This window comes from Armigeres subalbatus, unplaced genomic scaffold (assembly GCF_024139115.2).
Source record: "Armigeres subalbatus isolate Guangzhou_Male unplaced genomic scaffold, GZ_Asu_2 Contig1141, whole genome shotgun sequence".
Lineage (NCBI taxonomy): Eukaryota > Metazoa > Arthropoda > Insecta > Diptera > Culicidae > Armigeres > Armigeres subalbatus.
This window is the reverse complement of record NW_026941893.1, coordinates 147,947-159,247: the sequence shown is the minus strand read 5'-3', so window position 1 is coordinate 159,247 and position 11,301 is coordinate 147,947. Positions and strand designations below refer to the sequence as shown.

The following is an 11,301-nucleotide window of genomic DNA, read 5'->3' as shown; positions in this document are numbered from 1 at the left end:
CGCGGTGGCGAGTTTCCCGCCAGCTGGCGGAATGCCATCGTCGTTCCCATCCGCAAGCCGAACTGCCACGATACCGTACCGAATGCTTTTCGGCCTATCTCGCTCACCAGCTGCATGGCGAAACTTCTTGAGCGAATCATTAACCGGCGACTGATCACCGAACTCGAGTCGAGTGGACGACTCGACAAGCGCCAGCATGCTTTCCGGGCAGGACGTGGCACCGACACATATTTCGCCGAGCTTGAAAGGTCGCTGCCTACCACCGACGAGCACTGTCTGATAGCGTCCCTGGACCTATCGAAGGCCTACGACACCACCTGGCGACACGGCATCCTGCGAACCTTAAAGTCTTGGCGGATACGTGGTCGGATGCTTAACCTACTGCAGAGCTTCCTCTCGGAGCGCACTTTCAAGGTATCTATAGGAGGACACATGTCCGGAGAATATCCGCTGGAGAACGGAGTACCACAGGGTTCCGTTCTTTCCGTAACGCTGTTCCTCGTTGCTATGCAGCCTATTTTTCGAGTTCTTCCGGTGGGCGTCGAAATCCTTGTGTACGCAGACGACATCTTCCTCGTGGTACGAGGGCCAAAAGGACAAGGATTATACCGAAAACTGCAAACTGCGGTCAAAGCTGTGGACAAGTGGGCGAAGAGCGTTGGTTTCTCCATATCGGCGACGAAATCGCAGACGTTTTACTGTAGCCCCAACGCGCGTCGAGAGCCAGAGAAGCAGATCACCATTGACCGAACTGCCATTCCGAAAAACAACCGTCTGCGAATCCTGGGCGTCACTCTTGACCGAACATTAACTTTCAAGCCGCACTGTACAGCGGTGAAGAAAGCATGCGACTCCCGGTTACGGATTCTCCAGATGATCGGAACAAAACTGCCGCGTGGCAATCGTTCAAAGTTACTGCAGGTCGGCTCGGCGCTAGTCACTTCAAAGCTGACGTACGGAGTGGGACTAGTGAGCCGAGGAGGGCCACCCGGATAAAAATTTACAGTAACTTGTATGACATAACCCATTGAAATACAATAGATTGTGTGGCAAACAATACAAACTATTGTATGCTTATTGTAAAATGTTCACGGTTGTAAAAGATCTTTATTGTACGTACATTAAAATAACAATATATTTAAATGTTTCCGATATATTCTATTATATTTTTATTGTTCGCTTATGTTTAGTATTTCTCATCCAAAAACTACACAAATTTTAAAAGTATTCGGTTTGGATGATCTGGAAATTCGTCTAATGTTATTGAATTAATATAATTTTGGAATATTTCATGGATTTATTATATTGATGAAATAACAATTGAAAACAATAAAATTACAATAGCTTTGTTTGTTAAATAAATAAAAATGTTATACCGATTCTCAAGTATATATTTCCATATTGAAGGTCTTGTTGCAGGTCTAGAAATGTTATGCAATACAAATTTGATTTCAAAAAAATGAAAGGGAACAAAAACTTTTGCCTATCATTTTACTCGGAGAATGGCTGGATTCATTTGAGCGTGTACAGTTTTGTTTATAATTAGTGAATAGATGAAAATAATGAAACTGTATGGTGCAGAAAATGTATTTTTCATTACAGTTTCTGCTGCTGGGCAAGCGGTAGATCACTATGGCTTCTGTACCGTGGTAAGTATCTGAAGTGTTGAAGCGCGTTAGAGCATTATTACTGGGCGCGAGTATTTTGATCACCCTCACTCACCCATTTTCGGTTATCATTTTGGTGGCTGCATTCCGTTTCGACGTTCGACGTTTGATAGTTCATCAAATAGTAGCGCTGTTATTGCAATTTTCTTCTGAAATTAGCATTACAGACAACATGCAAGCAAGATGCAAGCAAGATGCACGGAAGAATCCTGTCAAAAATTTAATCTGACAGGTGCTGTCAAACATCGCCTTTCTGTTGATATTATTTATATCATTAGTAATAAACAATCGGTGTTATTTCATATTAATGAAAGCTATTTTTGCAAGTAGTCCGGAAGTTATTGTTGGCAAAAAGGATGTTGGACAAACACTCCCAGATACTGGAAAATGTATCTCACCATCAAGCATCAGAAAACACGAAATACCATGCATTGTATGCCTACTATTATCTCAGCAAGTCAAGATCCGAGTTGGCAACATTATACTGCAAGCACCATTCTACTATCAGCAAATGGATTCGCGAATACGAGGGACAGCAGTCCTTCCGTAATGGACAATCTTCTCGCAGCAGGTTTCACAAGCTCAGCAAATGGATTCGCGAATACGAGGGACAGCAGTCCTTCCGTAATGGACAATCTTCTCGCAGCAGGTTTCACAAGCTCAGTGAGGAAGAAGTGGAGTGGATTCGTCAGTTATATATCGAGTATCCCTCTACTTATCTGGATGAAGCTAAAACGCTTTTTGAAGATACTTTCCGGAAGAAAATAAGCTTGTCAACTATTTGCCGCATACTCACCAGAATTGGATTTTCGAGAAAAGTACTTGAAAAGCGTGCCGTACAGATCAAAGACGAGGATATAGACTTCTTTTGTAGCGAACTTCAAAGCCTTCAATGGGACACGTTCAACATACTCTTCTTGGATGAAGTCAGCTTCGATAACCGCGATATGAACCGTGATAAGGGTTATGGACCGATCGGAAAAAGAGTTCTGAATCATGGTAACCACGTACGTCGGGCAAGGATTTCCCTGTTGTGTTTTCTAGGAATCGGAGGGTTACTCGAAGCATCCATGACAGATGGTACGTTCACAAGACTAAAGTTTTTTGAGGCTTGTCGTGAATTCGCTTTACGTGGTCCAGTACACCAATACCCCGGGAAAAATTCGATTTGGATACTTGACGGTGCGAGAATTCACACAGATGCTAACATTGTCCGATACTTTCGTTCGCTGGGTATTATGTTTGTATTCCTTCCGGGCTATTGCCCCCACTTCAACCCCATTGAAATTTTATTCGGATTAGTTAAACAACGTTTCAAAAAGGAATTTAACGAATTGAAACTCAAAGATTTAAAATTATTTGTACTGGAAATCCTCATGGAATATAGAAATTTTGATGCGAAGAATTTGTTTCGTAAGTGTGGATATTACCCAGGAGGCAAGTTTAAACCATAAACGTTTTGTATTTGATATTTTCAGATAAAATAAAAAACAGGAGAATTATGTTTCAATGTATTTATTTATTGATAAAAAATGGCGGCTGCAACCACTAATCATGGTCGATGTCAGCGCAGTCTTGAATGTCATCCGAGATTAATCTGGATTCTTCTCGCTCAGTAACTTTTAATGAGCGCTTGAAAGCAGATATAAGTGTTTTCCTTTCCGTTATGCTCATTTGTAGCTGACTCAGTTTCTGCCGTAATTCTGCAACACTTGATTCAACCTTATCGATCGCATATTCAATTTCTTTCAACTCGGTTGCAATGCTTTCATTCACAGTCTCCGCAACAGAAGCATCATCGAACGAATTGTTCAATACTCGTTGAGCACCCACTTCGCCGACTGTTATAAAAAGGTTCTTCAGGTGTTCTGGTGGTGGCCCAGCCAACAGATCATCCCGTAAATGTGCAGCTGATCCTTGGATGTAATTCGCCCACAGCGTAAAGCTAGCGTCCAGTGGTTTTACGAATTGATCCTTGTTGCGTTGCTTCAGCTCATTCGCCAAATGTAGCACATTTTGGTTGGAATCAGCTCCTGCGCGATCTTTCAAACCAGAAGTTCTTTTTCCCAAGCACAATACAGCTTTGGCTCTTTCGTAATCTTTTGAACTTACCATAGACAGCGAATACACAAGTACCGATATCTTTACGCTTGTGCCTTTAAATCCAGCAAGTAGTTCATCACTAACTTCGGAAAGCCTTGCAGTACTTCGCTTATGATGGAGGAGGAAAAATCTGTCCCTATCAGCCCAGTCGGGCTTGGTAGGACTCCACATCAGTAGCTCATCGATGCCTTCCTCCGCTCGTTGATACAATATTTCACGTCGTAAAGCCGATTTGTATTTCCGCCACACTTGTTCCTCAAAGGTGTTTTTGCATGACGCTTGAACATGCAGTATCTCCAAAGCCTTTTCTTTTTTTTGTCCTTTGAATTCTCGTTCATAAGCCTCGACAAGGAAGTCGATCCAAAAAGCACTTTCCGCCGAGTTTTCCACAACAGTCGCTTCTGGAGAATCGATGTGCAATGTTGAATTAAGTAGCGGCTGATTATCTTCTTCATTCTGTGATAGCTCAAGGAATTCCATATCCTCGTAGTCCGAATCAATGTCCGGACCCAGATCCGAGCCACAATGTGCCATTTTTATGCCTACAATTAAAATTGAACGTTTAATCCGCGAAAAATATCTCTTTTACGCTCAGACTGTTGAATGCTTACCTCCTTCGCTTGCCGTAAAGTTTGTTTTGAAAATTTCACTTTGAACAACGTCATGTTTGTTTTGCTTACAGGATTCGGTCAGTGGTGCCAGAATTTTAGAAAGTGAAATGTTTCATTAAAACAACCAACATTTGCAAAACAATTTTGAAAACAAAATAATATTTATTTTTCGTTAAATATTCTGTATGCACTCAAAAAAATCTGCACGTTGTTTCCACCTGAAAGCGCTGTCATTTTAGTTTTTTTACTCTTTTTTGTATCGGTCACTGTGTTCGGTTATTAATTTGGTTGCTGTATTCCGTACCGGTGACGTTTAATAGTTTATCAAATGGCATAGTTCATTATTATCTACTATCAAATTTGGTTACCTTTCAGTCGCACTACTGTTAACAGTGTAAAGTGTCAAGTATAATGATACTGCGCTGCCAAACGACCAAAGGCCCAGATATAATTGTGAGCGCAGCGGCGGGTTTGACAGTTAACCCATGTATTTCATGTGGAAATGCAGGCTTGTAGCACGGCCTTAATACTCATGCCCGTTAATTATGCTTTTAGAAGTTAGTTATAAATATTGATATATTTAATGATTTCATTCATTATCAAAGCCACATTTGTGAACTTGACAAAATAAACGAACAGCAACACTGCTTGCTAGATATTCGGTAAGTTCAGTGCAACTTCAAGCACACTACTTGTATTTGGATGTTTCAACGCAAAGCGCAATATTTGGTCAATTTGGTCACCTGTCAGCTGCGCTACTGTTTTAGCAGCGCGTTTAGTAGCGACCGATAAAGTGCCAAGTAATGATACTGCGCTGACAAACGGTTTATACTCACCACCGGTAATCGTAATCTTATTGCTCTACAAAAGTTCAATGTACATAATGAACGCAGTGGTTCATCCCGAACAAAAAATAAATGAAAATTTTATCATCATAATACCTGATGACATGCCTGGTAACATGTATCCTTGTTCCTTTACAGAAATGAAGCTTATGATAAATAAAATACTGCTGCTTGCTGGTCACTGATTCAAGATCGTTCAGTGGCTACCATTGGCCAATCTCACCAACGGAATATAATAAGAACTAATGCAGGTAATTTTTTCCTTTCTTCTCGACGTATTTTTTCTAATAAAACTGACATTCTTTTATAATTTACATTTTTCACAGGTTTATATCTATATGTATTGTCTATTCGGAACAAAGTTAGTACGCTTTTTAAACCGATGTTGGATTTTCCTCCAGTTGCCTGTATAACCCACTTAATTTTGGAAGTAGTGCGCTGGATTCGTCTAAAGATATGCTAATCAACCGAAGGAAAATAAAATAATTTGTAAAACAATTAATAGTATTGTATTTTTATTGTAATATTGAAGTAGAATGAATTCTAAATCCTGTTGTACTTCTATTGTAAAACAATAGAAACAGTAATTGAAAACATTTAAAACACAATGTTTTCTATTGTTTTGTCGCTCTAAATCATCCCATTGAAGAACCGTAAAATCAATTGTTTTGCTCCGAATTTTGTATGGAAAATTTTCGATATTTTTATTGTAAAGATACATAACAACCCCCCTTTTTAATTGTAAAAGTCCCATTTACCATTCATTTTATCGTGGAAAACCATTATTTCTCATGTGATTTTATTGTCAAAATTCCATTATATTCAATGGTAAAAATTATGTTTTAAATGGTGTTGTAACAACAAAATTTATGATATTTTAATGATATTTTTTATCCGGGCAGACACACTGCAGACACTCGCTCCTGTATACAACAAAATGGTTCGTTACGCTTCCGGAGCGTTCGTGACCAGCCCGATCATCTCGGTCATGGCCGAAGCTGGAACCCTTCCATTCGAACTACTAGCAGTTCAAATCATCGCTAGGATGGCCATCCGGATTTTATCTAAAAACAGCAACAACAGCACTCTACCGTTAATCCAACGAGCGTCGGACCGGGTACACGAACTTACGAGAACAGCGTTTCCCGCTATCGGCCAACTAGTGAGGCAGAGCGACCGTGTGTAGCACGCACGAGAACCGTCGATTGTGTGGGATGTGAAGAGAAGCGTGCGAGCTGGCGATCCGCCGAATAGAGTCCGACCAGTTGTTCAACAGCTGCTTTCGACCCGGTTCCATAGGTCGACAGTAGTCTACACCGACGGCTCGAAATGTGAAGATACTGTTGGAGCCGCATTTTACTCGACCGGCCTCGCAGAAACATTCAGCCTTCCAAAGGCATGCAGCATTTTTTCTGCGGAGGCGTTTGCCTTAAAGAAAGCGGTATCAATTCCCAACGTCGGTGGTGAGATCGTGGTTCTCACGGACTCGGCCAGTTGCCTGTTGGCACTAGAGTCCGGGAAATCAAAACACCCATGGATCCAGGAAGTCGAAGAGAGGGTCCGCAACGAACGTGTTCGAATCTGCTGGGTCCCTGGACATGCCAGCGTGATCGGGAATACCGAGGCTGATCGATTAGCGAACGAGGTGAGGAGACAACCGGCCATAGATATGCCCATTCCGGGTGAAGACGCGTTAAGAGCGGTAAAGCAGGCAATTCGACTCCGATGGGATCACCAGACACAAGGGACTCGAAACTGAGGGAAGTGAAGTACGACACAAAAAGATGGGTAGACCGAGGTAGTGCAGCTGACCAACGTGCGCTTACGCGACTTAGGATCGGCCACACTCGGCTTACCCATACATTTTTACTAAAAAAAGACCCGCCGCCCATTTGCGAATGCTGCGGTTCTGAAGTGAACGTACGACACATCATCCTGCATTGCCGAAAGTACGAGAAAGAGCGACAAAGAAACAATATCAGCACTACCAGCCTGACCGATGCCCTGGGAAACGATGAAGAAAGTTCGACGAAGTTGCTGGAATTCCTGCACCAAACTGGGCTGTTCAGGCAACTGTAAAGAGAAAGCAACGAAGACATCGACACTACACAAAGCCTTTCCCCAGTGCCGGCTGTTGTCGGTGTATCTGGAAAGAATCGTGTAGTAGTTTCGACAACGGCTGGCACTGTGGGGCACTGGCACCCCACAGGTCAGTACTTGAATTCTCCAACCGGAAGCAGATACTGTCTCGCTTAAAATTCCAGGTCACCACCAAACTTCAGCCATCCTTCGACCGGAAAACGGACGTCCCACCGGAGAAATATCACACAAAGCGCATCCCCAGTGCCGGCTGTTGTCGGTATTGGTATAACTAGTGTGATGGTTTCGACAACAGCCGGTACTGTGGGGCAAAGTACCTCACAGGCAAGTTTCATCTAAACATTCCTTATACGGATACTACCGCGATACACTATTTCCACAGCAAATCCTGGATGAAGAGCGTTCACATCGTCATCATCGCACCGGCTCGCTCCGACATTTCGAAGTGAACAAAATAACAAACATAAGTGGAAAGAGAGAGAGAAAGAGAGAAGAAAAAGAAAAAGAAGATCAAATGTGATCGTAATGCCATTGTAAACTATTGTATTTCAAAACCCCGCTGCCTGACACGAATGCACCTTTCTGGTGTAAAGTGTCATTAATAAATAAACAAACAAACAAACACAGTTATGAGGCTGAGGGATATCCGACACTATTTGTGATAAATTAGATCTGCTAAGGGAAGATCCATAAAGTACGTCACGCAAAAAATGGCGATTTTCAACCCCCCTCCCCCTTTGGTCACGTTTTCTGTAACAAACCCCTGAAATTTTTGTATGGATCGTCACGCTGCTCAGAATCCCCCCTCCCCCCTAGAGGCGTGACGTACTTTGTGGACGGCCCCTTAACCAAAAATTTGGGCAGAAAAATGGGTAATGTTTTGCTGGCGCCTGGTGTGATCTGGCAGAATAATATAACGATCGGCCATATAATTTTCGTATCGATCATTGTGAATAACAATTTTTTATCTTTCAATTCTCCAATGCCTGCCTACTCTTTTGTGATTGATTGTTACAAATTTGCGAACAAAGGCGGTACAATCAGCTTAAGCTAAGCTAATAATAGAATAATCCCTTGATATCTTGTGTGTTAAATTTTATTTACTCGTATAATCTAATCAGTCATTACACATACTTATCACGCCACATAGTTAATGGAGATAACTATTTATCCCATGGCAAACGGATTAGCGGAATTCGTGTTGAACCTAAATATCCCATTCACTCCTCGACCATGATTAGAGGGCTCGCCTCCCATTCGGGCATCGGCCCCACTTGGAGTGCAATTACCGGCCGTCACCTCGTTGTGGGACGCACATCGGGTGGCACGGAAGCCTACCGTTGACGAAACCGACTCCGCGAACAGTTCATGAGCTCGGGAGTGCGCACAGTTACCGGCAATATCGATACCACAACCGGGCTGGGAACGACCCCCGTTTGGATAGAAGTTTGAATCGCCAAGCGGTGAATCAAATCCTAGCGTTCCAGCGTTGGAGAATACGGCCTCCACGTACTGGGCGTCGCTCGGTTCCATAATATCAGACTGACCCAGCGAGAACAAAGGACCGGCCGGGTCAAGTCCGATGATCGTCTGAAGCTGACCTCCCTGTATCTTGCCAGCACTACCGGCGGCGTGAGCTCCCAAGCTGTGACCAATCAAACTGACGCTATTCCGTGACATACCCGCCGAAACCAATGTGTTAACCATCCGCGAAATGATGTCTCCAACCGAGGCCACGCGATTTCTAGCGGTGATGTAGTTGATTGTGTTCGCTCCTGCACCCCAGTCGACACTAATCACGTTGAAGTCACCAACGGCGAAGTAGTTCTGACGAATATTGGCATGCAGTCCGGAGGTTTCGCCTCCGTTCCATCCGTGGATGGTAAACCGAGTTGGATTGGCAGGATTGAAGTTAGAGTTGCTCACCGAGGCCGGGTTGTTCCATTGCAAAACTTGTGCATGAACTGGATTAGCTCGGGTGAACAACCGGAAAATAACGTCAGTTTCCGGAGTGAAGAATGGTTCCAGTTCTTCTCCGATTACGGTATACGGATCCGGATTAACTAAATGTAGATTGCCGGCGTCATCTTGGACCAGAGAAAGCCGTTGATTGATGGGGCTTCCCAGGGCTGTAAGTAAGTTTACGAGTTAGTATATCAAGATTTCGAAACAACGAATTATCAATCTAGAACACACCTCCCAGAGCCAACAGAACAACAATTCCCACTGTAGTCTTCATAATGGCTTCAACTGAATTGATTCGATTACTGGGGGGTTTGTTTTTATTATATACAATTGGGCCAGAAATCTTATCGGGATGCCAAACGATTTCTAGTGGCGTGGTCGATCGCCGCAATGGCCAGAATGGTTTTTACCCAAACCCACGTCATTGGCTGGCTAATCAATCAGCATCGTAATTTGCACCCTTATTTATTCAACCCAACAGCGGTCGCGTACGCTAGCTTCACTCATTGGAAAATCATCCTAGCGCGCGCATGTGACCGTTCGTGGGTTCGTTTGTACCCATATGCGCGGAAAATTAGCCATCAAGATCGTTGCGTGATTTAGCAGTGATATTTACTGTTTGCGCTTTCTTCTAGCAACAGAAGCAGCGATAAGTAGCTATAGATTACAAGTCAACGTTTTATCAATATTACACCTGCTTTATGAGTTTTTAAACACTTGATTAGCTCGTTAACGATTAGTGATCTATGCAAAGTTAGATGGATGGGCTGTGCGTGCATTAGAAATGTCTAAATGAACCAACCTTTATATAATGCATTAGTTTTTGGAAGTGGATAATGTGAGGATGGTTCGTGATATTCTAAACTATGGAAAAGACTTGAATTTGTTTAGTCTGTCCAAGCTATTTGAACCGATAAGAAAAATATGTAAAGTAATCGTGCTAGAAAAACATTCAAGAGTGAAGTTTGAAATTGTATTAGGTTTAGCATTGAGGTCCCGTGTTTGTAAAAAAAACCTAACTGTATTTTGTGTCAAGTGTACTATGTTCTTGTTTGTTCTTTCAATACTTGTCCTGGCTGGGATATATACTTGAATGCAAATTAAAGGCATTCATTGATATTTCATTTTCTGAGTAAATTTGCAGCCTTAAAGCACAGACAAACAGACGTAACACTAGAAAAAATACCATAGACCATGACTTCAACGATCAATTTGAATTTGATTGGTTGCGCGTTGGATTTTTTAGAAAATCGTTCAAGCTGTTACGTCTGTTTGTCTGTGCTTAAAGCTTCTACTTCCGAAAAATCTTTGATAACCAACTTCACGAAGGCAATTGGTTACAGTTTTTCTATTCACGTTCAGGTTTTTTTTATCATCCCACGGCACTTTCATTCATTCATTTAGTCTACATCTAAATAGATAACACTGAATCAACAATTTGACTCCACAATACACGGTTCGATGCCGCATCTCTCCATCCTCGAATACGCCCACGCTTGCCAAGTCGTTTTGCACCTGGTACCTTCCGGCTTTAGCTACCTTCTGGATAATGGGTTCGCCGTAGAGTTGGACGAGCTCGTGGTTCATTCTTAACCGCCACACACCGTCTTCCTGCACACCGTCAAAGATGGTCCTAAGCACCCGTCTTTCGAATACTCCGAGTGCTTGCAAGTCCTCCTCGAGCATTGTCCATGTTTCATGTCCGTAGAGGACAACCGGTCTTATTAGCGTCTTGTACATGACGCATTTGGTGCGGTGGCGAATCTAAAAAAAAAAGAAGCTAGACGGACATCTTTTTTGACCGTAGTTTCTTCTGGAGCCCGTAGTAGGCCCGACTTTCTACAGATGATGCGCCTTCGTATTTCACGACTAACATTGTTATCAGCCGTTAGCAAGGATCCAAGGTAGACGAATTCCTTGACCACCTCGAAGGTATCCCCGTCTATCGTAACACTGCTTCAATGTTTTCAATGAATAACAAAGAATAATGGTCATAGAATACTAAGTTGA

The 11,301-nt window shown here is 42.7% G+C and overlaps 3 protein-coding genes across 3 annotated transcripts; 1 reads left to right on the top strand and 2 right to left on the bottom strand.

The window, feature by feature from the left end:
• Window positions 1-2,023: 2,023 nt before the first annotated feature.
• On the top strand, window positions 2,024-3,121 carry LOC134202300 (uncharacterized). Its single transcript, XM_062677329.1, has 2 exons — window positions 2,024-2,238; window positions 2,317-3,121. The coding sequence occupies exons 1-2, from the start codon at window positions 2,024-2,026 to the stop codon at window positions 3,119-3,121; spliced, it is 1,020 nt and encodes a 339-aa protein (XP_062533313.1).
• LOC134202299 (uncharacterized) lies at window positions 3,077-4,901 on the bottom strand. The gene is made up of 2 exons (XM_062677327.1): window positions 4,382-4,901; window positions 3,077-4,312 (listed from the first exon to the last, which is right to left on the bottom strand). Exon 2 carries the CDS (start codon window positions 4,302-4,304, stop codon window positions 3,216-3,218), a length of 1,089 nt encoding a protein of 362 aa, XP_062533311.1. The 5' UTR covers window positions 4,305-4,312; window positions 4,382-4,901; the 3' UTR covers window positions 3,077-3,215.
• A 3,413-nt stretch (window positions 4,902-8,314) lies between these two features.
• On the bottom strand, window positions 8,315-10,487 carry LOC134202304 (pancreatic triacylglycerol lipase-like). The gene is made up of 3 exons (XM_062677333.1): window positions 10,418-10,487; window positions 9,523-9,675; window positions 8,315-9,455 (listed from the first exon to the last, which is right to left on the bottom strand). Exons 1-3 carry the CDS (start codon window positions 10,485-10,487, stop codon window positions 8,494-8,496), a joined length of 1,185 nt encoding a protein of 394 aa, XP_062533317.1. The 3' UTR covers window positions 8,315-8,493.
• Between the last annotated feature and the right edge of the window lie 814 nt (window positions 10,488-11,301).

Coding starts and splice junctions, on each gene's coding strand:
- LOC134202300 (XM_062677329.1), top strand. CDS start 2,024: ATGTTGGACAAACACTCCCAGATACTGGAAAATGTATCTCACCATCAA. Junction 2,239..2,316: donor GGACAATCTTCTCGCAGCAG/GTTTCACAAGCT, acceptor TTCTCGCAGCAG/GTTTCACAAGCTCAGTGAGG.
- LOC134202304 (XM_062677333.1), bottom strand. CDS start 10,487: ATGGTCTATGGTATTTTTTCTAGTGTTACGTCTGTTTGTCTGTGCTTT. Junction 9,676..10,417: donor GGCTGCAAATTTACTCAGAA/AATGAAATATCA, acceptor GGCCATTGCGGC/GATCGACCACGCCACTAGAA. Junction 9,456..9,522: donor TGTTCTGTTGGCTCTGGGAG/GTGTGTTCTAGA, acceptor ACTTACTTACAG/CCCTGGGAAGCCCCATCAAT.
- LOC134202299 (XM_062677327.1), bottom strand. CDS start 4,304: ATGGCACATTGTGGCTCGGATCTGGGTCCGGACATTGATTCGGACTAC.